This window comes from Ceratotherium simum, chromosome 20, assembly GCF_057802395.1.
Source record: "Ceratotherium simum simum isolate JZ-2026a chromosome 20, ASM5780239v1, whole genome shotgun sequence".
Classification (NCBI taxonomy): Eukaryota; Metazoa; Chordata; class Mammalia; order Perissodactyla; family Rhinocerotidae; genus Ceratotherium; species Ceratotherium simum.
The window spans coordinates 13,869,360-13,896,120 of record NC_141919.1 but is presented as its reverse complement, the minus strand read 5'-3'; the positions used below and the strand labels follow the sequence as shown (position 1 = coordinate 13,896,120).

Below are 26,761 nucleotides of genomic sequence, written 5' to 3'. Positions count from 1 at the left end.
TTTCACTGGATAGAGTATTCTTGGCTGAAAGTTTTTGTCTTTCAGAATTTTGAACATATCATTCCAGTCTCTCCTAGCCTGTAAAGTTTCTGTTGAGAAATCTGCTGAGAGCCTGATGGGAATTCCTTTGTACGTTATTATTTTTTTTTTGTCTAGCTGCTCTTAATATTGTTTCTTTGTCATTGACTTTTGCCAGCTTTACTACTGTGTGCTTTGGAGAGGTTCTTTCCATGTTGATATATTTAGGCAATCTGTTGGCTTCATTCACTGGTATTTCCAGCTCCTGCCCCAGATTTGGGACATTCTTAGCTGTTATTTGCTTGAACAAGCTCTGTGTTCCTTTTTGTCTCTCTTGTCCCTCAGGAATACCTATAATCCTTACGTTGCATTTCCTAATTGTGTCAGATATTTCTCTGAGAATTTCTTCATTTCTTTTTAGTCTTAGTTCTCTCTGCTCCTCTATCTGGAGCATTTCTGCATTCCTATCCTCAATAATGCTAATTCTTTCCTCCATATTGTCAGCTCTGTTCTTTAAAGATTCCAGATTTTCCTTTATATCCTCCATTGTGTTTTTCATCTCCAACAAATACTGATTGGTTTTTCTTTATGGTTTTTTGTGAAGAAATTCCTGATATCGTTGATTTGTTGTTCTGTGTTTTCTTGTAATTCATTGAGCTTTTTTATGATAGCTATTTTGAATTCTCTGTCGTTTAGGTTGTACATTTCTGAGCCTTCAGGGTTGATTTCTGAGTTCTTGTTATTTTCCTTCTGATCTAGAGATTTAATATATTTTTGCATCCTGCCTGCTTATGTTGGCTTGTTTTTCTTCACCCTAAAAAATATCTGGTCACAGTTTCCACCTGCTGCCACTGGGTGGGGGTCAAGGGCTGTGTATTCTGAGCCTGCTGTGCTCTGTGGGTGCTCTGGCTGAGCAATTGTTCTGAAGCACTGGGTGTGTGGGGTGGGGAGGGGTTCTCTCTTTTGCCTGCCCGATCCCAGGGGCCTTTTCATTCTTCCCTCACTGTCTGCTCTCCTGGGGTGCTCAGATGTTGACGGCACCACCGCAACAGTTCCATCTCCTCCATATGGGATTTTCCCACAGGCTGTGAGAGGACTTACAGAGCGACGGTTTTCCTGCAGAGGGCCGCCCCTCACCCCTCTCTCTCTGGGAGCCACAGGGACCCAGAGTCACCAATGGAAAGGGGAGGGGGAGGATTTCTCCTTACCTCTCCCCACTTCTTCGGGGGTTCCAGCACCTTCACCCTGAGATGTGCAGCTGCGTGGGTCTCTCACACGTTTTTTGTGTTATGTGAGTGTCCTTTGTTGGTATGCAAATGTCATTTTTGTTGTATCTTATTCAAGGAGAGTTTATGGGGAAAGCTCATTCAGCCATGATGCTGACATCCGATTTTTCTTTTTTTTTTAATTACCATAGCATGGCAAAAGGAGCCAAGCCTGTAGTCAGAAAATTTGGGTTTGAATATTGGTTCTGTTCCTTCTTGACTGTAGGACTTTGGAGAAGTCAGTTAACCTCAGTTTCCTCAAAATGTGAATGGTATGAACTGAAAAGCACTATATATACTTCAGGATTATGGCAGTTACAAACATGAGCACTGTCAAGAAAAGGAAGACTATGAACTGAGTATCCACCTCATTAATAACTAAGACATTATTTCTGATGCTGAATTGTACTCACTGTGTCATGAAACATATAATAAGAACACATTATTTATTCTTTTACTGAATCCCTGGGCCTCCCGCCTTCATACTGCTCTCTGCCTTGGTCCTGGCTGGATATGACATTTACCAGTTCACTTGTCACATCTGGACCCCAAACCAGGAACCTTGGACAGTTTAGCATGGGCTGTGCAATATTCTATCTAGACTTTGTGATATAAGGCAACACTGGCATACTAACAGCAGAAAACTGAAAGAGGGCACGGATAAGTTACAAAGAAAGAGGAATAGAGTAATGAAAGCCTCAATATTCATGTTACCTGGAACCAGGGAGACAGAGTAGAACATGATAATAGCATGACTTTCAGGCCATCTTCTTTCATGTTGCTGAAGGACTTTACCACGTATTTCAGTTTCTCTGTAATAAGTTTTCCATTTAATCTCTGTCACCATGTTATTTTATCCAAGAAGGTTTGTGTTTATTCCTCCTGCTCTGCCAGAAACATCCAAAGAAGGCTACTGAGCTCAGTTCTCTTTCTCTACTTATCTTAAAGCTATTCCCACTAGGTTATTCTTTTTTTTTTTTTGGTGAGGAAGATTAGCCCTGAGCCAACATCTGTTGCCATTCCTCCTCTTTTTGCTGAGGAAGATTGGCCCTGGGCTAACATCCATGCCCATCTTCCTCTACTCTATATGTGGGACGCCTGCCACAGCATGGCTTGATAAGCGGTGTTTAGATACATCCCCAGGATTCGAACCTGCAAACCCTGGGCCGCCGAAGCGGGACACATGAACCTAACCACTATGCCACTGGGCCCACTAGGTTATTCTTAAGTTAAAGAAGCACAAATATCTCTGCTAAAGCTTTTCATAATGGGATAACCCCAGTATCACCTCCAATGCTTTTATCTGTCATACAGTCCCAATAATAATACACATTATTGGTAGAAAGGTTTGCATTACATTTTCATTTTATTTTGTGATTTCAAATCCTTTCAAATAGAAAATTTATAATGAGAGTACCTAAAATGCTCAAGAATGTTGCTGTGCTACTACTCACTGCAGAATTATATGTAATTATTCCTACTCAATCAGTGGAATCCTATATATGGAATCATGAATGTTTGTGATACTAAATTGGCATAGGATGGAATGATTTTTGCATGGATAATTTTCACACTATGCCAAAGTTATTTAGTCTAGCTGCCAAATAACCCTTCTCTCTCAGGATGGTTCGTTTTACTTTTCTTATTCTGAAGATGAACATCTAAGTCCAAAGACCTTAGGAAAACATTATTCCTACTGCTAAATCAAACCCAGTACCATTGTCCCTGGTAATGAGTGAGTTTTAAGTGAGTGAATGATCTCTTATGCAAGGTGAATTTAATCATTGGCTATGAGTATACACCCAACTAATCTAGAAAGCCAGCTTCTAGATTTCCATTCATTACATTTTGAGTTTCATTGCAAGTTCATTGAAGTAAACAAATGTTGGTTTGTTTCCCCACAACAGTGGATCCTTGCGAAGCTAGAAGAAGCAAGAGAACCTTCCCCAAGCCTCTGATGGAAAACACTGCCTGAAGACACACAGCAATAAATCATTACAGTTTGCACTTTGGTACCTTCCAAAACCTGTTAGGGATCTATAGAACAGAAGTATTTCAAGTACTAAAAAAAAAAAAATCAGTTAGAATCAGGTAAAATAGCTATGTGATTAAAATATTTCAACTCTTTGGGGATCTATTTGGTTTTCTAACTTGAATCATGCATCTGGTTAAAATTCTAATTACCTTATAAAAGAAACATTTCTTTTATGAATCTTAAATATTTGCTCTAGGTGATTCTCTGCAGTGCTGGAGGAGTTGCCCATATTTAGCCTTCACATGGAGCTAAGTTTAATGTTCCTAGTTTACATTTTAAACTTCTATCATGCTTACTTCAAACTCTCTGAATGAGTGACAGATAAATGATCAAATCAGACATTGCCTCAGTGGTATCAAGAGAACTTCAGTGGTGGTTTCTTTAGAAACATGAAGTTCTTTTTACAGACAAATATTTTGGTATTATTTTCCTTATTTTTTTAAAATAAAGGATAGGTTTTAACTATACTTCAAATGCAAAGCATGACTATGAAAAACAATCTTTTTTATATAATATAATATATATTGAATAATACTCCTTCAAGCTTCCTCTTACAAAAGGCTTGAAGAAATGAGTGGCATACATAAAAATGGAAAGCCCTCTTAGAACTTTTGAAGCCTTAGAAATATTTCCTCAAGCCAACTCCATTGGATCTACTTGGTTTACCCAGGTCATGTTTTTAATAGGTTGCTTGACTTTAAAGGAAAATTCCTGAAGCCTTAACAATACCAACTTTCCATTCACTGGTAATATGAAATAAACAAAATTCCCACCATCTTAGATATGAGTTATGTTTCTGAACAGACAGCCCCTCTCACAGGTAAATGTATGTACCCTAAAATCTAACCCAGTAAGCTGTCCTGTTTGCAATAGATTGAGAATTTCTAATTTGCTTTCTCTACAGTTATTCTAATGAGAATCACTCTTTTAAATATATAGCTCATCAGAACAAAAATCATGGTCTGCATATTAGTAAAAATAAGGTCATGGGTTTTGTTTTTTTTCTTGGTTTTTGTCCAAGATCCTTGTACCTCAATATTAATTGACTTTTTCAAGTGGAGGGGGATGAATATATGATTGTGAACCATGAAGAGAATGATGCAGTGTCTCATTTAGTTATTGAATAATACAGAGTATTTGATGCATGTTGTATGTGCTGCCAAATTATTATAAACTTTTTGGAATTGGAGACTGTATAGTCAATGGTTGTGAAATTCTCCTCAGGCTCCTCAAACCCTTGCTTTGTTGTAAAAGCTAAAATAAACAGCATGCCAGACTGTAATTGTATTTCTTCCTGACCATGTCCTGCTACTAAATACTGTTGATTTTCCTGATTATAAAAACACTTTGTTTATTATCAGTAGTTTCCCCCAGAATGTTTTTTTCTTTGCTGAACATAAATTGAGTCAAAAGATGACAAATTTCAAATCACATGGTAGTGCGTACTCCTATGATGACCTTTGTTCAAAGTAGCATATGCCTTTTCTCTGTTGCTGAGCTCCTCCAATTTTGCATACATCAGAATTCAACCTAAGAGTAGAGTAGTCAGAAAACTTCCATCAGATTGTCCTCATCCGAAATGTTGCTTTACTGGAGTTCTATTCAGTACCGTTAGCTAAGTACCTCATTACCTACTCCAGTTTCATGATTTCATTCTCAGAAAAAATACAGATCCATAACTCCTTGAGTGTCCCATGGTAAAGGGGAAAAGCCTAAAAGAGGAAACATAGAAATTCTTCTGGTATCTTCTGGAACTGCAGGAGTGGGTTTTGTAACTAGTACACATGTAAAGCCAGTGTGCCTATCCTCCTGTTCCCTTACCAATAAGAACCTAGAAGTATCTTTTCTTCTTTCTTTACCACTCATCTACCCATCAACACCTCCCATCACTTTCTCTGTTTCTAGAGTAGAAAGACCCACAATTTCAAGAGCAGTGGTTTATCAATTGTCTTCATCTAAACAAAGAACATCAGTAGATCACTAGATAATGTCAGTCTTTTTAGCATAACATTTTACAATTTACAATTATGCGTTTGATTCTATATTCTTTTTTTCTGCATCCATAATCTTATCTTATTTGAAAACAATCTGCCCTGAATTATATTTAACTACATTTAATGGCTCTCTGCTTCAGAACTTTAAACTTGTCTTAGTTGTTTGGTTATTGCTATGGGATGAGGTCCTCAGTACTGTGTCCTCTTTTGTATTATTTGTTAGCTATAGCCCCAGCCCCTTAATTCTAACACAGCCTGTATTCTGGTCTGTGATCATTGCGTGAAGCCCAAGGGAGAGTGTCTGTGCCCTGCCAACTCTCCTCCATAGAACTATGATCATTAGAAATAGCAACATTGATTTCTGATACAAAAAGAAGCTTGTGATTTCTTCACATTTACAAAATACTGTCTAAACCAAAGAGCGTGTACACTTCTCCAGTGGCTTCGTGATTATAGCATACGTCTTTGCTGCTGCTTCCCTGGTGTTAGCAAGACCTTGGGATTTTTCCCAGGATCAGCTTAGTACAAATAATCATTACCAGCTCGAGGCAGTTCTTCCCTGGCCCTCTCTCTCCTCCATAATCCTTATTCATCCCAAAACTATCCTGTGGGCTCCAAATAAATAATAAATTTTTCTTAAATTTATATTATCTTTCCTGTCATAATTATCTCTCTAATTTTTTCTGATGGTAGTAGCAATAATATTATCCCAGTGAATATATATGCACCTAGCTCGTGTCTTAGAAATATTCTGCAAGGTAGTATCCTATTTCTGTCTGGTAATAAATAACGCTTCTACTCAGTGCTAAATTTTCTGCACCTTAGTGATTCAGTTATCAATTGCCAGTGTTAGTGGATCCTTCAGGCCAAATCAAGGCCCCAGGATTAGAAAGATTGGGACAAGGTACTGGGTTACCTTTGCCTGTAGGAGCTGAAAGTGTGTACTGAATACACTAAAGGTGGAAGTAGCTGTTCTGGACTGGGTGTTTTCCTGCCCCAGCCAACACAATTCAGAGAAAACCGTTTGGGTTCCAGGGCCATTGCTTTTTACCTTTTCTCACGATCAACCAAAATCTTCAAGGACAGTGTTTTTCAAACTGTAGGTCCTAACCCATTAGTGGGCAATGAAATCAATTTAACAACTCAAGACCAGCATACTTTAAAAGTGGAATAGAAAAGAAAATGAAAGCATTTCATGTAACAAAGTTAAATATTGTTTCCTGAAATATTGTTTCAGTTAAATACTCTATATACTGTGTGTACTGGGTCACAATATAAAATATTATTTCAGGGCCGGCCCCATGGCTTAGCGGTTAAGTGTGTGCGCTCCGATGCAGGCTGCCCGGGTTCGGATCCCGGACGCGCACAGACGCACTGCTTCTCCGGCCATGCTGAGGCCGCGTCCCACATACAGCAACTAGAAGAATGTGCAACTATGACTTACAACTATCGCTTGGGGCTTTAGGGGAAAAAAAATATATATATATATTATTTCATATTAGGAATTGCAGTTAAAAAAAAAAAAAAAAAACCTTGACAGCTACTGCCGTAGGAGGCGTGGGCCCTCCAGTGTTATTGGAACAATCTGGATTGAGTGGAGCCTGACCTTAGATAAGGAGCAGCAGATCCACAGCTTAGGGAGTCTTCATATTATGAGGACTATATTTTTCTTTGGAGTCAGAAAATAGGATAGCTCTTATTTTGGTTTATAAAATGTTTTCCTTTCCTAGTGTGTACCAGATACCCTCAGATACCTGTTTATGAGTTCCCACTGACAGCTGGCATCAGTGGGACCAGAAAAAACATAGAAAAATTAGATCCACAAACAGGACCCAAAAAAGACCACAGGATATCATTTAACTAGATGTATTTCAATCTCTCTCCTACTGATAAGCATTTTTCTAGGATTGGGGACAGAAATACTCCTTTTAAGTAAATTGAATTTGCTCCATCTACCCTCTGTCTGATTCATCATTCAGATATCAAAGGCCCTTGAAAATAGGGAGCTTATACATTCACATTCTCGTAGGGCCAAAATATTTAATCTCTGGAGGGTGCTATACAAATGTCAATACAGTTTAGTCAAAAATAATTGAATTTCTTCATTTCTGTAGGATTCAAGTAGAAAATGTAGATAACCTATATTCATTATGCAAGATTCAATACAAACTTTATTCAATTTGATTTTCTTTGGTGCTACCCAGTATCACTTATAGCTCCTTTAATGCTCTAAAAGGGGACCTTTCACCCTCCTACCCAATTCTTTGAAATATACTTTTGAAATTATACCTTACTGCTAATGCTAACCTAGTCAAGTTAACATTAATCAGTCAAAATTTTTATGATTCTTATAATCTATACTTTTGATCATTGGCCAATATAGCTATCAGTGCAGACTTTTTGTCATACTTCTTTTCTTTCCGCCACACGTGGTCTAAAGTAGTACTTGTTTCAGGGCTATCCTAAAAGCAGGCCAGCACAGAGACTGAGAAGATGCTGGATCTACTCTCTTACAAACCTCTTTCATGTTTCTTTAAGTGAAACCTTTGTTTTTTTACTTTATTACCTCTTTTGTAAAATAAATTTTTCCATGTTATTTTTTTAAAAAGTTTTACTTTGGGCCAGCCCCATGGCTTAGCGGTTAAGTGCACGCGCTCCGCTACTGGCAGGCTGGGTTCGGATCCGGGCGCGCACCGATGCACGGCTTGTCTGGCCATGCTGAGGCTGCGTCCCACATACAGCAACTAGAAGGATGTGCAGCTGTGACCATACAACTATCTACTGGGGCTTTGGGGGGAGAAAAAAGGAGGATTGGCAATAGATGTTAGCTCAGAGCCGGTCTTCCTCAGCAGAAAAAGAGGATTAGCACAGATGTTAGCTCAGGGCTGATCTTCCTCACCAAAAAAAAAAAAAAAAAAAAAGGTTTTACTTTAGAATTATGGATTAGTTGTTGTTTTTAAAAAATATGGCATTTTCAAAAAAAAAATTTTGATAATTTTGGTTACCCAAAGAGCTACATAAGAAATGTAACTTCAAATTTTATAGGTTGATATGAGTGTATTTTTGAAGTTTTTGTTACTTCATACAAATACAAACTAATTTGTATTATAGTTTAACACCTGCCATGATAGATATCTGTCAACCTGAAAATTCCTGTCACTGAGCACCATTCATTCAGTATTGCTTTGATACCTTTGTGTTTCTTCTAATGAAGTCCTTGTAACAAGAAACCCTGTGAGAGTAGTATAATAAAAAGTCTAATAATCAGAAGTGTACTTAAAATGGAACATGTTGGAAAACCCCAATGTTTCTTATTACGCCATCGTGCCGCCAGTGTTCCATTGGCTAGCCAAAAGTTTCCAACTTGGAGGCTGAAAAACATTCAAATAAAAATGTAAATTAGATTGAATGTTCTCAATGTCAATGGTTTTATACCCACACTAACAAACTGTTAGAAATTGTACTTGGGACTTGTTGCAAGGTCAGATAGATTGTTATAAACTTTTAAAAATGATCATCTCTCTATGTGAATATGTGTATTACATATAAAAATGAATTTTTCAGGGAATGTGCACTTTAAAAGTACTAATTTTTGTATTGACCAACTAGTCTGTGCTTCCTTGGAATGCTTATTCTTTGGTAAAAATATGGTCATTGATGATGATAATTAGTTTTTTAAATATCTATTTCTGCATCACTGCAATATTTTCTTCACTTTTGTGTTCCTTATTCCTCTCATGTGGGCTCCTGGCCCAGTTGCCTGTTATACAGTCTCTGCCTTGGTTTTGTGTATTCTGATAATTTATAAACACAAATGTTTACAGTGAAGTTCTTCCCCTTGAAATTGACCTTAGTCTTTTTTTTTTTTCCTGAAAGTTGGTTGGCCATGCTCACAAATGACTAACTTTTTATAACCCACATTTATTTCTTGCTATTAGTAGAATTAGATTACTTGGTAAGATGACTGCCCAGTGTAACTATATATACCTTTTTCAAATATATTGAGTCAAATAAAGATTTCTGATCTTCAGTCTGCTATTACCAAACCAGGTTCGTTTTTGCCCGTCGCCCAGAAAGCCAAACACTGAGACAAGATTGCAGCAGAGAGAGGGTTTAATCAAAAGGCAGCCAAGTGAGGAAAATGGGAAAACAAGTCTCACATCCGCCTCCCTGATAATGGGGACTCAGGGATATTTATGGGGTAGAGGGCAAGGTGATCTGAAATGTGGAGATAGATGATTGGAGGTGAGGAGAGGTGAGGTAATTGATGATCTGCGCAAGCGTAGTCAGACTTCGTGCCTCTTCATAGGACGCATGTTCACAAAATGGTGACATCAGGATGACCTGAGGGTGGAGTTTTTAGTTTCTTGACATCAAAAGGTTGCTTATGGGACATCTGCGTGGGCCCATTTGATGGGTTGGTGGTCTCAACAGGCCTGAAGTGGACAGGGGGTTCTAATTCCTGAAAAACAGCTCAAACACCCATTGCCATGGTGACCCAGGCTCCAGGGAGACGTTATCTATAGGAACCTAGTGGGAGTCAGATAGCATATTGCCTAAGCAGCACAGTTAACAGTGGGTGGGTAAACTGCTAAAAGCTGTAACCAGTAATTGCAAAAAAGAAAAGACTTTAGTTCCTAGCTACTTAATCATCAGTGGCCGTTTGCCGGTTTCACTGCCTGTGTTTTTAGTTATTGGATAAAACTAGAACCACTTGCAGTAAGTCTTCCCTCACCTATCTAAACTCTACCCTCTTTGGGGCCTAACTAAATGTGGATAACTAACAGATTACCCAAGGTCCTGATTTTTCAGTCAAACCCAGCAGCATTCCAGCCCAGCATGATCATTGCTGACTAAAAGCTTGAGTGGTAATACTTAGTAAATTCTTAAGTACCCAGACTGTGCCTCTCAACTTCAGAAAACTTCAAATGGCTTATTTTCTCAGTAAGTAATGAGCATATTTTAGGAGAAGGGCTAGGAGAGCCTTTTCTACTTGCAGAATCAATATTGGCAGAGGTAATTAATTCACCTCTGATATGGAGAGTTCAGCCTTTCCGTGACTTAAGAAAATACTTTATAATTACAACCTTTTATTAATGATTTATTTCACAGCCCTCCTGCAACTAGAAGTGATTGAAGGCCATCGTTTTCTTGTATGCTTTGTCAGCAAAAGGTAAATTAAAACTAACAATTCAGTGCTAGAACGGTGCTTAAAGTAAAAAAATTCCACATTGTTTAATTTCCCTGATTACTGACTTTCTAGAGCCCTTTTCTTGTGTTAATTGGGTGATTAGAAGCAGTTCATGACCTTTAGTGCAGGGTGCCTCCCCCAACCCCCCCCCCCCGCCCGCCCAGGTTGTCTTGCTTTTTGTTTGTTATATTTCTAGATACCCTAAAGAACTACTGCCCCATCTCTTTGTTCTCTTGTGCAAAATTGTCTTGGCTATTCCTGGACCTTTACTGTTCCAGATACATTTTTAACATCAGTTTGTCAGGTTCCACAAAAACTGTTGCTTTTGCATTCATTTCTTGAATGAAGGTTAGTTTTTAAAGCTAATGTTGCTATGGTAGAATCACTAGCTATAAGCACAATTCCTGTCGTTTCCAGCAATGATGCTCTTCTTTTCTTTACTAGCTTCACACTTGGAAGTGTTCCAACAAAATGAGAACCTGACTGACTAGCTGATATGAAGGCTTGGTACATTTTAGGAATGCTGACACATTGTTCCATAACATACATAACTAATCTGGGTACATCTTGTAGACTGACCAGAGAGAAGACATATCACACTTTAAACCCTAAGTGATGTGCATGTGTGTGTGTATTTGTATGTGTGTGCGCATCTTCCAATAAAAAGCAGAAACAAAACCATCTTAGGCCTTTAGTTTGAAGCAGTCTGCACTTCCCAGGTGACTCTGCTTCTGCGTTACTGAGCCAGCTACTAAGGGAACTCCAACATATCATAATGATGAATACAGACTTGCCTCAAAGTGGAGGATGAAAGGGAACAGAATGTGCCACCCCAAAATATGCCTCTTTGGCATAAGGATTATTTTGAGCTGATGATTATTAAGAAACAGCAATCACATAAAAAGCTCTGAAAACTTTTCAGAGAAGTTACCCTTTTGTGAGGGAAATTTACATTTATAAGAGAAATCTCCATTTGTAAGGTGTCTCTCTGCACCAGGAAGAGAAAGATGACTAAATCACAAGATACTCTTATCAGTGGAGAAGGTGCCCATCTTAAATCTGCATAACAACCTTACCCTTGTTTACTGTACTTTTCCTGGTCACCTCCCATAACTGGCCTTCTTCCCCATCCCCAAAACATCTTTCTTCTGTCTTTAGCTGAAGAAGGTATTTAAGGTGATGTCTTGGGGCATTTTGGGGAGTTAGTTTTCTGGGATATTTCCCATATATACAGGAGGTATACATGTCATTAAACTTCTCCTATAGTGTTTTTCTCCTATTAATCTGTCTTTTATTACAGAGTGGCTCTCAGCCAAAAACCTAGCAGGGTAGAGGGAAAATTATTTTTCCTCGCCTACAGTTTGGCATCCTATGATGGACCTCCTGAGACACTACACTTGCCCTGGAGCCTACAGACAGGATCCTGGAAAACTGGCAGAAGCTGGCAAAGCATAAGAATTCTTACCAAAGTCAGCTCTCCCAGATCTCTGTCAGTAGTGCCTAGTCGAGAGAGGAAGGGAAAATTTCACCTTTCCCTTCCTTCCTAGATTAGCAGGAGAAAATATTTGTGTGCATTAGTTCCTTGGGGATAGACACTCTGGTAAATATTTTTATTATGGGTACTCTTGTTTTTCTATTGATCTCTTTTTTCCCAGAGATGGTCATTGTTTTCTGTTGTCTCTGTCTTTTGTGTCATTTGTCATAAGGAACAGAACCATAGGCCAGATGAAATTTTCATCTTGTTCCATGTCTTGAGAGCTTTGCTTTTTGACCAATGAGAATGCTCTCTGGTCTCCACCTGCCAGAAGATGCAAATATTGGCTTGTATCTGACAGCCAGCTGAATAGGCTGGGGATCTGAGACACTGAGGGGACAAGCAGCATTCTCTTTGTCCCACTGTGCCAGCTCTCAGGGGAGTTTGTCTTAAGGGGTCCCAGTTCATAAGGGGCCTTTGTCATCTCAACCTTTGTTATCTCATTAGTGCTGGAAAAGTCCCATTCCAGTAACACCTGCCTGGAGTCACAGATTAGTGGGTCTGTGACTGGTGGTGTCTCATGTTCTTGTTGGAAACTGGAGACACCCTTTTTACTACTCCGTTCGCACCACCTGTACCAATGGAGGTCTTTGTTTTCTTAGGCTAACTCTGGGAGTGAACTTTCTGGATCTTGTGAGGGCTGCATCTTTTGCAACCTCTTGGAGGACGCCTCTTGCTTCCATGGTTAAGCCATAAAAAGGCTCATTGGTTTGAGTCACTATTGAGATTAATATACCATTAAAGATCCTACTCATCGATTGCCAGATAATGGATCCTTTAAATTGGAACAACTTCTGTATTTGAAAAGAATTTTTAGAGATCTCTCATTCTAAACTATTCTCTTATTGATACCTATGGAATGACCAAATTGAAAAGAGGACATGGGGGAGTATGGCATCTAGCCTTAGAGACTTTCTTAACAAGACGAAATTACAAAGCCCTTTTAACCTTCACTTTCAGAAGATCCTACCGGATTTAAAGAGGAGTTAAAAAGATCGGTGGACATTCACAACCCCACTCGCAGGAACCTTGATCAGCTGCTCAGGGGTGTTCTCCCACCCATGATTATACTGTAGTTACAGACAAGCCAGACAGCCCCCTAGGGAAACACACACACACACACACACACACAGGAAACAGATGACCAGAATTCCTCCGAGGCCCTCCTACAAATAATTAGGAAATGGATCAGCTGGAAGCCAATGTTCAGGGGCTGACAGAATCAATAGTAGAGGTTTTTCCCCTTAAAGTGAATTGGTCCAAGGTTGAATTGTATATTTTAAAAGGAGAGCATTCGAAGGCTTTTGTTGAATGCTTTATACAGACTTTACAAAGGCATACAGCATTAAACCCCTGAACCTTCAGAACACAAGATTCTTTTGGTTTCCATCTTGGTTGGAATGAAAATCTTCTCCCTGATATAAAGAAGCAAATTGAAGATAATGTTGTTGGATGGGTGGGTCAGCCCCATGATATCATTCAGGCTCACCCAATTCTTTGAGGAGTTAGAAACAACTATCTTTGTTTTATGAATCTTTACAAAACCAGAAATGCAGCTCTGGAAGCAATATAAAGTCCAACTGTCCTTACCGATCCCCAAAACTCCCTTCTTTCTCTCAAAATGCTTGTAGATATTGTAAAAGATTGGGACATAAGAAACAGAATTGTCCTGTACTTATGAAAAGGAAAAATTTAAGTAGTAATTACCCTAGACCTCTGATAATGGGCAAATATACCCCAAAACTCCTTGGAGAAAACTTGCATATTTTTTTCTGTGCCTTTGAGATGTAAATTTTTTACCCCCATCTTCTCTAGCACCTGAGAGCCATCTCTTTGAAATGCAAATTTTAGGGAGATGATTCTCACAGAAGGGGAAAAGGAGCTATTTGGAAATTGGGTGGAAGGAAAAAACCTTGTGTCTTCTCAAATATTGGTAAAAAAGCTTTAGCCATCTGAGTGGGTAAATTTAACTTATTCCATCTGCCAGAAACACAATTTGGATCCAACTGTTCTTTTATAAACTAGTGAGTTTTGTATTATTGTACCTAATTCATGGCTAAAATTTTATAATGATAGCTATAAGGTCTCTCTTTGCATTTGTCTGTATGTTTATGTATATCTACATATGTATGTTGTAGATGTGTGATATTTTTTTACCTCCAGATGGTATTGCCAAAATTAATTTGTAAAAGAGCTCTATTCAATTGGCTTAAAAATAAGCACTTACAGTATGCCTGTATATGAATTAAGTATTTCTACACTATCAGAAATACAGAAACTAACCCAAATGTTTTCCAAGTTCACATGATCTGGGAAAATATTCAGTAAATAAATGCTAGTTTAAGTTGGGTTAATTAAAATAGGCATGTCTTCAGAGTTGTCAGTGTTGGATATAATGCAGACATAGAACTTTTATTCTACCTGGGTTTATTAGAAAAATAGGATGATGGCTAACTTGATTTTATGTCTCATGAAATTTTCAGGAGTAATCTAAACATGATTGTTAAGAACAAGTGAATTAAATAGATGTAAGTGGAATGAAAATTTATAAATGAACTTTTCAACAATGTTGAAGTTTTATAGCATATGTCTACTTTAAAATAGCTTCCAGAATCTTTTTGGTAACTTGAAACCTTAAAATTTTGCTAACTTAGATGATGGAAATTTATTGAATATCTAGATTAGTTCCAAATAAGATAAAATACTGAAACATTGATTACTGAATATAGGTTTGTCTACTTTTGGCTTCATATTACAGAGAAAGTAAACATATTTGGATCTGTTAGTAAACATCTCTTGTGCCACACTGGAAAATTGTATTATGATGAAGTATATGCTTCTAGAAATTATATGTATTCACAAATTTGCCAATCTATAGAATGTTGGTATGTAACAGACAGTTCATAATTGTTTACTTCTTAGTTTTCACTAGAAATTAAGGTTTCAAGAGTTGGGAATTCTAATTAACATAAGTAATTAAAACTACTAGAAATAGTAAGGGAAACATCTCTGTATACAAGGAAAGTAAGATGTGTTTTTGATTAGAACATATGAGGTATGGAGACACATGTTCATTAAAGGGAAGAGAGTAATTTTGTCCTAAAGTAGAACTGGTTGTTTCAGAATGGGAAAGAAGAAAATAAAGGACAGATTAAATACATATAGAAAGTTGGGAAGTGAGAGAGAGAGAGATAGAGAGAGGGAACCTTGTATAATTAAGCTGACTAAAATGGAATGAATTTATTTTAAGGGTTTAAAGATAAGCTTTAATATCAATAGTGTACTTAGGTAAAACTAAAGCTTAATTTTCTTTCATCTGATAAAAGGACAAAGTTTTCTTGGACTATTGGTCTGCTCCTGATAAAAGATTGTGAAAGGATTTTCTTTACCTTTTAAAGTAATCTGCCTAGAAAGCAAGGATTTTGTGTTTTACTAAAATAATTTCCCATGCTTCATGTTATTTTTATCATCAAGATCTTTGATTACTTAAGAAAACAGAGTCTTCTCAATATTAAGAGCTAAGTGTTGCTCACAACTGTGTAATCGTCTGTATTTACCTTTAAAATATTTTATTGTTACTTTGGTTAAATGGGTAAGTATTGTTCATAATGATCTGTGATCTTATTTAGTATTATCTATCTTATTTACTGTTGTTTCATAATGATCTGTGATCAAAATTCTGAAAATCAAATTCTAAATGAAGTCTTTTTGACCTTGAACTAACTTGGGGATATTCCAGAGGGCCCCTGGAACATCTCAAGATTTGTTCTCTCTCCTTGTAAAAAAAGGGATATTAAACCAATTAGGCCTTTGTTAAATTACATGGGAAGCATTGGCAAATAAGTGATACTAACCTTTCTTTAGGTTATATTTGTCTGGATACATGTTATTAATGTATAAGTGTTCTAAAAATTGTATGAAATTCCTAGAAATCTGATATGTCCTGGTATAATGTTATCACTTGTAATTCTAGTTATCTTAAAATGTATGTCACAGAAATAACAAAATTTCCTCATCAGCTGCATTATAATGAACTCTCATCAGATCTTTAACCATGGCCGTTTTTAAGTCTTTTGTCATTTACAGAAGTTATCGTTTTGCTTTTGCAAAAGTGTTCCCGAAGCCCTACAAACTGAATGTGAACAACTTGGTATAAACTTCAGAGAAATAGCCACAATAGCTCATGGTTAGACAATCTTCATGCCTGCTGCTGTGCGGGCCACTCAGAAGGTTTACCTGAACACCTGATGACATCAGAGACATACAAACTGCAAAAGATGTTTCAACCCTCACATCTAGAAATCTTCTGACAGGCTGCCCTCAGGACTGAGACTGAGCTTATAATTTGTTCCAACCATTAACTTTTGTTTTCCTTTTGTTTCCATAGAAATACCTCTTATTAAATACCTGATTGCTCACACCATATAGGCCTAACTTTGGGACCCCACCTGCAACACCACCTCCAGAAACGAGACACAACTGTTTAACTGAACTGACCTATTCTCAAGACTACAAGAGTGGTTCAGTGAAATAATAGAGCAATCTATCAACTCAGCTCTGGACTGTGAAACTTTTCTTTGAAGTTTCAAAGGCAGGACTGAAGGGGAACAGAATATGCTACCCCAAAATATGCCTCTTTGGCATGAGGATTATTTTGAGCTGATGATTATTAAGAAACAGCAGACACAGGAAAAGCACTGAAAACTTTTCAGAGAAGTTACCCTTTTGTGAGGGGAATTTACATTTATAGGCAAAAAATTTCCATTTGTAAGGGTGTCTCTCTCTCTCTCTCTCTCTCTCTCTCTGTACCAGGAAGAGAAAGATGACCCAAAATCGCAAGAAAGTCTTATCAATGGAGAAGGTGCCCAACTTAAATCTGCATAACAACCTTACCCTTGTTTACTGTAACTTTCCTGGTAACCTCCCATGACTGGCCTTCTGCACCTCCAAATATCTTTCTTGTGTTTTTAGCTGAAGATGGTATTTAAGGTGGTAGCTTGGGCATTTTGGAGAGTTACTCAGTTTTCCTGGGTCTCTCCCATGTATACAGAAGGTATAGATGTTACTCAACTTTTGTTTTTCTCCTGTTAATCTGTCTTTCTTTTATTACAGGAGGGGGTCTCAGCCAAGAACCTAGAAGGGTAGAGGGAAAATTATTTATCCTCCCCTACAAGGACATTTAGAAAGTTTGAATTCCTAACTATTAAAATCACAGCATTTTTCTTTTTAGGAGCAGAACCATCAATCAACCATGAGCTTAAAGAAACACAACATAATCCAGTGCTAATGGCAGAATGGTATATTCTTAGCCTCCTCGGAAAGGCACAGCATACATGGTTCAAACAGCAAATCTGTGGTGCCCATCAGATCTTTGGCAGGGGTTACATCACATTTGTTAAATAATTTGGGCTTTTAGCCATTCCATAAGTTTACAAGACCTAGTCATATATGTTGTAATATATATATATATATATACACACACACACACACACACACACACATTTTTCACCAATACAACATACATGCTATCTAGAGTCCATTTACTTTATATCAGCCTTGGCTTCATGATGATCAAATTGTGGCAAAACTAAATTAGATGTACTGATATAGTCATTAATTTGGCTTAGAAAGTTAACACAAAAAAGAACCAACTGTTTTAAAAAATTCTTTGGTGGCCTGTTAAAGGCATTATACTTTAGCATGAAGAGAGAAAAACACTCAATTAAAAATGTCTCTAAATTAGAAGATTTAATAAAAAGCTTCAAACCCATTAACTTACTTTCTTTAAAATAAGTCACCCAGATTAACCCTAGAGGTCTCAAGGCATGACCTATAAATTAACAGACCCCTCTGTTATGTGATTTTTTATTTTTTTTTATTTTTTATTTATTTTTTTTTTTTAAAGATTTTATTTATTTATTTTTCCCCAAAGCCCCAGTACATAGTTGTCTGTCATAGCTGCACATCCTTCTAGTTGCTGTATGTGGGACGCGGCCTCAGCATGGCTGGAGGAGTGGTGCCTCGGTGCGCACCCGGGATCCGAACCCGGGCCGCCGGCAGCGGAGCGCACGCACTTAACCACCAAGCCACGGGGCCGGCCCTGTTATGTGATTTTTTAATGGCTATTATTAAACACACTTAAATTTAATTAAAAAAATAGTAAATCACAGTGGCTTTGTAAAATAATCAAGTTCAAAAATTACACAAAATCTCACGGCCAAAAGTCAAGCGAAGAAATATAAAAACGATTTGGAAATAAAGACTTTGAAAAATTTTTGCTAAACTCAGACATCTTACAAGCTCTATCCCCCATCTCTGTCCCTGTGGCCTGCATGATGGACATGGTACCACCAGTGGGCTGGGTCAAGTGATGTCAGAAGCACTTGCAAATAAAACACAAAGAGCTTGCAAATCCTGTCTTCTGGTATGGGTGAGGAGTGGGCAGCAGCTTTTACACTAGGTTGAATTCCCTCAGGTTTAGTTGTAGAATTGTGTCTTTCACAGCAGCAAACACAAAGCGGATATTCTCTGTGTCTGTAGCACACGTAAAGTGGGAATAGATGACTTTCTCTTTGTCAGGGTTCTGATCTTGATAAAGCTTCAGAATAAAGTCTCTGGCAGCTTTGACATCCTGCTTTGGTCCTAGTCAAGAGCACAGTTAGAGGAATAAAGAAGAAAGATACCGACTCACCACCAGGTCCTCTCAAAAATCATTTTCAATGGACTCTTGTTCTTATTTGGCCTCCTTTGAGCTATCTTATTTCTAGAGAATAGTTTATCTGGGGCATTATTTTTATTATATCTCATTATGAACCTATAAAAGTATTTTAAAGTGTCCACTAGAATCTAAAAATTGTATTTTAAGGAAATTTATTGAAAAATAGTGACCCAATTTAATTTTCTGCTTTAGACCACTTTTGAATAGAGGCAATCCTTATTAACTCAGGCAGACAGAGTGGGCTAGGAGAGGGAAAAGGAAGAATGTGGGAACTAACATTCTTAGGCACCCAAATCTGATTTTAACGCTTGAGGGCTCTGTACTACGTGGCCAATATGGACAATAAAAGGAAAAAGGAGAGTGCTAAAACACTACTCCTCAAAATGTCAATGTCAAACTTAGTATATATTTGAGACCTTCTGTACCAGAAATCATTAGCAACAGGGCATAAACTCTCCTGCCTTGGATAGGTCATGTAATAAAGAACTTCAATGTCTTTATTACAATGGTAATAGGGCTGCCACACTTTAAGGGGTAAAGGAGCTGCCATACTTGAACCGACATGTACAAAGTGCCAGGTGCTCTGACGGGCACTAGGAATGCAAAGAGAAGTCGGGCACAATCTCTGCCCTCAGGAGCTGACTCGGGGGAGAGCTGAATGAGCAGACAATAAATACCCACAGAGCGAGGAAGACCAAGAGCAAGGTGAGCCCAGGCTGCCAAGGGAGGCACACCTACTGCAGATGGGGTGGAGTGAGGGGCAGAAGGACTTCCCAAAGGAAGAGGTGCCTGAGCCAGGTCTTGGAGAATAAAGTAGAGGTAGCAAAAGAGGTTGGCAAGTATATTCCAGGCACTGGGAGAGGCCCAGGTGGAGGTGCTGAGGCGAAAACACACAATGATACAACTGAAGCTTCCATTCAAAGGTGGGGAATGGTGAGGAAGTCGGTCAGAGGCAGATCAGGGAGGCCCCTGTGACCCATGTTAAGAGCTCTGGACTGATGCCAGGGAGGTCAAGAAGATGGACACTTACCTGTGTATTCTGGAAAATAGCTAATTAGATGAGAGTACATGATTTTCTCTTCCAAAAGATCCTTTTTGTTTAAGAACAAAATCACAGATGAGTTCAGAAACCAGGGGTAGGTGATAATGGTTTTAAATAAGGCTTTGCTCTCTTCCATGCGGTTCTAAGTAAGAAACAAGAGACTGAGGGTTAACGAGAAAGAAAAGCAATACTTTGGAAACAAGATTCCAAATAGCTGGTTCTGTCCATCTGTCCTCCCCTCACCCAGCTGCAGTCTCCGGGTCACTGTCCTTGTTAAAGCTGGTGAGCATGTGGGGCGCCACAGGACCCGGGGCCTTCTGCTTCTATTTCCCCCCCCATCCCCACCCTCTCATTAATCACCCCCTTGCAGATCTCCTCTCCTGTAGCACCCTAGCTCTTCTCTAGCCCCAAACTAACATGTAAGGATATAAGAAAGGCTTTTGTGCAACTTGGAACAAGAAGGTTCATACTCATATTTGACCAAAGTTGTGTGTGTGTAATTATTGGGATTACCAAGTAGGGGAGATTCACAGCTTCAGACCCGAGACACCCACTTTAATTGGCTGTGGACTTCCAGACTGTATGTCAGGAGTCATGTGACGATGAGAGGAAGGCAGGCTCTCCCAGCAGGGCCACCACCTTAGGCCTCCACCATACTGGACTCTGGCCCAGAAGGGAACTAACACTTCTGAGCACCCAGCCTGTGTGATGCTTTACATGTGTGTCCCTACAGGTGAGCTCTGTGAGGGGAACAAGGCCCCCATTTGTGGATGAGCATACTGTTGTTCACAGAATTTAAATACTTCCCCAAGCCCATCTAATAGTAGGATCTGGTGGAAATTATGTAGAAGGACAGTAATAATTTCTGAACAGTAGACATTGGCAAGAAAATATTAAATGTTCTTAATTTACGGAGAGCAGACAGGGCGCATACAAATCTTATCTGGTGACAATGATTGTTCTAGATGGCATTCTGCTCTCTCATGTATTTCTAAGAGGAACGAAACAAGGACTTCCCTCAAAGCCCAGTGCACCTACTCCAGAGAGACTGCCATAAATCTCTATTTCCCGACAACTCCCCAGGCTCACTCTCCCGCTCAATACATTTTTGGGGATTAAAATCTGGAATTTATTACCAGAGAGGTAACCCCTCATTTGTTTTTAAAGCTTCTTTAAAATGTATTATGTTCATATCAATAATGATCTCCAAGGAAATACAATATATGAAAAGGCATAGTGAGTGGATGCAACACATATCTACAACCCGGAGGGAAAAGTCTGGAGTGGCAATCACTTAATTTTTCTCCAAATACTTTGTGGTTTTTAAGAGAGGAGAAAATGTTTAATTTCTAAGCACACAAGGCTGAGATCCTGGTCCCTTGCACACCTGACTAATCTTTTCAGTTCCCTGAGAAATGTCATAAGTAATTCCTGAGACAAATTTGGAGCTAATTTTTCATATTGATAACTGGATGCCTTTGCTTTTCAAAAAAATTTCTCCACTGGAAGAGCTGGGCGGCAGCCAAGATTTCTATTCTTCTTTGCACAATGATACCAGTAAATGGGTTAATCCTTCACTAATTAGCTAATGTAACTGTGCTCCTAAGAGAAAAGTCTGCTCTCAAGTAATACAAGATATAATTTGTTCATAGTTATTGCCTAATCCTGGACAGAGTTCTTTATTGATTTACTTTCATGCCCTAGAAGTAAGAGACAAGTTTATGAAAGGTCAAGAGGTTCTGTGCAAGGGTAGGGAAAAGACGATGAAAAGACTATGGTATCCCACAGAAAATACCCCCCACCTCACAAAGAAGTGACCATGATGGTTCTCTTCACTTTCCAGGCAGATCTAGCTAATGGAGTTCAACCCAGCCAGTGCTATGGCAACTCTGCAGCGGACACTGAGTACCTGACTGGGTGCATCAGTCCCAGCTGCCCTGGGCAAGTCCCTTCCAGGGGAAGTGAAGGGCAGAAGCCATCCCAAGAGACCCCAGAACAGCTCCAAGCATCTGGCCCCACTCCGCATGCCAACTCAGCTAGGTACCTTATTTGGGAGCACCACTGGCCATGGAGGTTGGGAAGCCTGTTCTCAGATAAAGTTTATTAGAAATAGCTCAACTTTGGCTGTACATTAGCATCCTTGGGGGCCTTGAAAAAGATACCCCCAATTCAACCCAAAAGATGGTATTTTTAAAAATTCCCCAGGGGATTCCAATATGCAGGAGAGGCTGAGAACTAATGCTTTTGAGTGCTCCACCCTTGGCAGCACATTAGATTAGATCCCCATGCTCAGGCCACACCCACCACCAATTAAATCAGAATCTCTGGTTGGACCCAGGTGCCAAGTTTATTTTTAAGGTCCCCAGGAAATTCCCGTGTGCATCCAAGTTTAAGAACCAGGTTTCCAGGCCAGTGATTCTCGAACTTTCATGTGTATTTGAATTACCTGGGATCTCGTTAAAAGAGAGATTCTGATTTATTCGGTCTGGGTTGATTCAAAAGGTATGCATTTCTAACAAGCACCCAGGTGATGCCTGTGCTGCTAGTCCATGGACTACACTCTGAGTAGCAAGATGATTTAACCTAAGGAATAGAGGAATAATGCCAAAGGTGGCTGGCTTCTTGCAAACTGCAGGCATAGGTCTCAGTCTTCCACAGCTAACCAAACTCCCCACCCAGCATACCTCATTGTCACACTCAGCCAGGACCTGGTCATATTCACTCAGAGCAACCAGAAAAATAATGGAGGTGACACTCTCAAAGCAGTGAATCCATTTCCGTCTTTCAGATCGCTGGCCACCAACATCCACCATCCTGTTCAAGTGAAACACAGATCACTCCAAAGTTGGAATATATGACTCTTTGGGAAAGAAGAACATGAATTCATTATACCATGGATATCAGCACTCTTTAGGGTCCTCACTAATTTTTAATTTAATAAATTTTAATAATATTTCCTAGCAAAAGAGGCACAGAATATAAGTGAAGTCACTGAAGACAGATGCAGAGGTCACTCACGTGGAGCCCGCTTGCAGTCGCTGTTAGGAAGCTGCTGCAATAGTCCAGGCAGGAAGCACAGCATCCACTGGGGGTTGCTCTAACCACTGTAGAGCGCCAGGACACCAGACACACAAGGGGCAGGAAGGCAGGCAGTCTCCCAGGTCCACCCAGCTTCCTTCAGGCCCTTGCCCCTTCCTGTGTTCATGGCTCCTCCACTTTATCCACAAATCCTTTTTGCATTAGGTGGATGCCACCCCTTCCTCCCAAGAAAGACCTGCAAGTGCCCTCTGTCCAGAATGGAAATCAAAGCCTTTATCTGTGTCTTTGGGAAAGATTTCAGGAAGTCATAGCCCAAGAGTCAATCACAAGCTCGAATGCTCCAGGGCTCAGGCAGTTTATGGACATGAGTCAAGTGGGCCTCTCCAACACTGAAAAGCATGCACTGCGAGAGTGCCAGGGCCTGCCTAAAGCGATGGCTGCTACACACCTGCAGCCGACTGCTGCTGGACACAAACGCAGCTTCACCACAACCAGATCCTCCAACGTTTCAAGAGAGACTAAATTTCAAATGTTTAAAGTGAAATAGCCCAGTTTTTAAATGTTGACTCAAAAGTTTTTTAAAACACCAAGTAAGCCAAAGAGAATACATCTGTGGACCAGATGTAGGTTTTGGAAGTTGCAAGCAGCATTGATTCTGAAAAGGCTGACATAAATTCATGGCACACAGCACAGGGGATGTGCTCACAAAGATGCAGATTTTCGAGGGACTCGACCAGAGGGCTCCCCCAGCGCAACAATGCTCCAGAAGAACTAGGATGTGATGGGTTTACAGACAGGACCGGACATGGCAGGACTGGACTTGTGTCATCTCAACTAGACAAGCATTTGTAATGACCATTAGGAGGAACGAGGGAACTAATGGATATGAAAGTGCTTTGAAATTTGCAGTACTATGCATTGCACAAAACCATATGATTATTCGTTTTTTTGCCATAATTAAATGCATTGAAGATCGACTTAAGCCATCCTAAAAGTATTTCCTATATTTGTATGTGGAAATTCATACATTTTTACACAGCTGTAGATAGTTTATTTATATTATCTTATGTAATTTTTAATACACATTTTTGTATTGATTCTTAGTTGTTTTTTTTTTTAAGGATAAGTCTTGGACAAGGGAATAAAAGGGAAGATAAATATTATTCAACTTTAGGGAAAAGACATCAGTATATTCAATTTGTGGGTTACAAAAGTATACATCTGGGGCCAGCCTGGTGAGGTAGTGGTTAAGTTCGCACACTCCACTTTGGCGGCCAGGGCTTCGCAGGTTCAGATCCTGGGCACAGACCTATGCACCGCTTATCAAGCCATGCTGTGGCAGGCGTCCCACATATAAAGTAGAGGAAGATGGGCACGGATGTTAGCCCAGGGCCAGTCTTCCTCAGCAAAAAGAGGAAGATTGGCAACAGGTGTTAGCTCAGGGGTAATCTTCCTCACCAAAAAAAAAAAAAAGTATACATCTGCATGTAGGAAAGGATGTGGAGAAAAGGGAACCCTCAAACACTGCTGGTGAGAATGCAAACTCGGGCAGCCACTGTGGAAAACAGTATGGAGATTTCTCAAAAAATTAAAAATAGAGGGGCTGGCCCAGTAGCGTAGTGGTTAAGTTTTGTGTGTTCCGCTTCGGTGGCCCAGGGTTTGCGGGTTTGGATCCCGGACCTATGCATTGCTCATCAAACCATGCTGTGGTGGCGTCCCACATACAAAATTGAGAAGGATTGGCACGGATGTCAGCTTAGCGACAATCTTCCTCAAGCAAAAAGAGGAAGATTGGCAACAGACATTAGCTCAGGACCAATCTTCCTCACAAAAAAAGAAAATTAGAAATACCATACGACCCAGCTATCCCACTACTGGGTATTTATCCAAAGAACTTGATATCAACAATTCAAAGAGACTTATGCACCCCTATGTTCATTGCAGCATTATTCACAATAGCCAAGACATGGAAGCGACCCAAGTGCCCAACAACTGATGAATGGATAAAGACGACGTGGTATATACATACATATATATAATATATATATGTGTGTGTGTGTGTGTATACAGACAATGGAATACTATTCAGCCATAAAAAAAGACAAAATCATCCCATTTGCAACAACATGGATGGACCTTGAGGGTATTATGTTAAGCAAAATAAGCCAGACAGAGAAAGACAAACACCATATGATTTCACTCATATGTGGAAGATAAACAAACACATGGACAAAGAGAATAGAGTAGTAGTTACCAGAGGGGAAGAGGGTTGGGAGGTGGGTATAAGGAGTAAAGGGGCACATATATATGGTGACTGACAAATAATCATGCACAACTGAAATTTCACAATGTTATAAACTATTATGACCTCAATAAAATAAAATAAATAAAACAATTAAAAAATAGAACTACCATAAAATACAGCAATACCACTTCTGGGTATTTATCCAAAAAATATGAAAACACTAATTCAAACAGATAAGTGCATCCCTATGGTCATTGCAGCACTAATTACAATAGCCAAGATATGTAAGCAACCTGAATATCCAAAGGTAGATGAATGGATAAAAAAGATGTGGTGTATATATATACAATGGAATATTATTCAGCCATAAAAAAGAATGAAATCCTCCCATTTGCAACAACATGTATGGATCCTAGAGAGTATTATGTTAAACGAAACAAGCCAGACAGAGAAATAAGAATACCATATGGTTTCACTTATATGTGGAATCTAAAAAAAAAAAAGAAGAATAAACAAAACAAAACAGAAACAGACTTACAGAGAACAAACTGGTGGTTGCCATAGGGCAGGGGTGTAGGGGGAAAGGTAAAATTAGTGAAGAGGATAAAAGGTACATCTGTGTGTGTATGTATTTTACACATAAGAATCATTCCAGACATCAGTAAGGAAACCTTTATTCTCTAAGGGGAATAGGAGGTGAGTTCCTCTGCATTCCAGGACTTGAGACCCACGACAATTCCAAATACTCTGTGGTAAAGAGGGCCATATTGCCCTAAGAGATATAACTCCTTTTAGGAATAACATATTTAAGAATCCATCTGGAGACTTCCAAGCCTGGACAAATTCTTAACAGAACATGCTGAGCAGACATTCTTACCGAAAGATGATGTTTTCCAAGTCAAACGGATACTCAATGATGCCGGTTGTGGGCACTCGGACACGAAGCACGTCTTGCTGCGTTGGCACAAACGATGGTGTGGCGATACGGTCAATGTCCGTCAGGTAACTGTGATGGTAGAGAACAAGCACTGAGACTTGCTTTAGAGGAGGGAGAAGTGTCCATCCCCCTCCAGGGAAGTCACCCCAACTCACAGCAACCGCACTCAGATTCATGGATTCCATCAGTGACTTTGTTGAGAGCCAACGCTCCAGCCCTCCTACGACTGTTTTGGAGAAAATATGGACCAGAGCCTCCTGGGAAATCTGCAGATCCCTCCTTCTCCTCCTCCTGGCTCTAAGCTCGATCACTATCTGACCCATGAGAGAGACGGGGCTGGAAGGAATAGGATGTTGGAGTCGGCTCTCTGGCGTCTCGTCAGTCCTTCTCCCTCCCACACGCACCCTCATCCAAGAACATTATAGAATGTAGGTGCTATTCTCAAATGCTTTGCTCGATGAATTAGTTTCTAAGAAAATATAAAGGCACAAAACAGGCCAATGATAAGTTCTTTCAAAATAACATGAAAAAGTTTCCTGTTACACTGGGAAATTAAACATCCCCAAAATAACACAAAACTTATCTTGGACTATTTTGGGCCATATATTAAAGCCCTAAGCTTAAAACATATCACTTTTTCTCTGATAAAATGAGAGGACACTTTTTTTTTTAATTTTAAGGCCTTTTTGAGTAAAATAACTATAACTCAAGCCCTGGCCAACAACAGAGTTGGTGATTCTGAG

General features: G+C 39.3%; 2 protein-coding genes across 3 annotated transcripts in view; one reads left to right on the top strand and one right to left on the bottom strand.

Annotated features, from left to right (window-relative positions):
• VPS13A (vacuolar protein sorting 13 homolog A) overlaps window positions 1–4,678 on the top strand; it is a 252,521-nt gene extending 247,843 nt beyond the window's left edge. For both annotated transcript variants that reach the window (XM_087444443.1, XM_004439626.3), the window contains exon 72: window positions 3,191–4,678. In XM_087444443.1, the coding sequence (XP_087300569.1) occupies window positions 3,191–3,241 (51 nt within the window). In that variant the 3' untranslated portion in view covers window positions 3,242–4,678. The remainder of the gene's footprint in view (window positions 1–3,190) is intronic.
• Window positions 4,679–17,326: 12,648 nt separating this feature from the next.
• GNA14 (G protein subunit alpha 14) overlaps window positions 17,327–26,761 on the bottom strand; it is a 172,265-nt gene continuing 162,830 nt past the window's right edge. The window contains exons 4-7 of the mRNA XM_004439625.3: window positions 25,959–26,087; window positions 22,482–22,611; window positions 19,786–19,939; window positions 17,327–18,679 (exon numbers count right to left, since the gene is read on the bottom strand). Coding sequence (XP_004439682.1) covers window positions 18,489–18,679; window positions 19,786–19,939; window positions 22,482–22,611; window positions 25,959–26,087 — 604 coding nt within the window. The 3' untranslated portion in view covers window positions 17,327–18,488. The remainder of the gene's footprint in view (window positions 18,680–19,785; window positions 19,940–22,481; window positions 22,612–25,958; window positions 26,088–26,761) is intronic.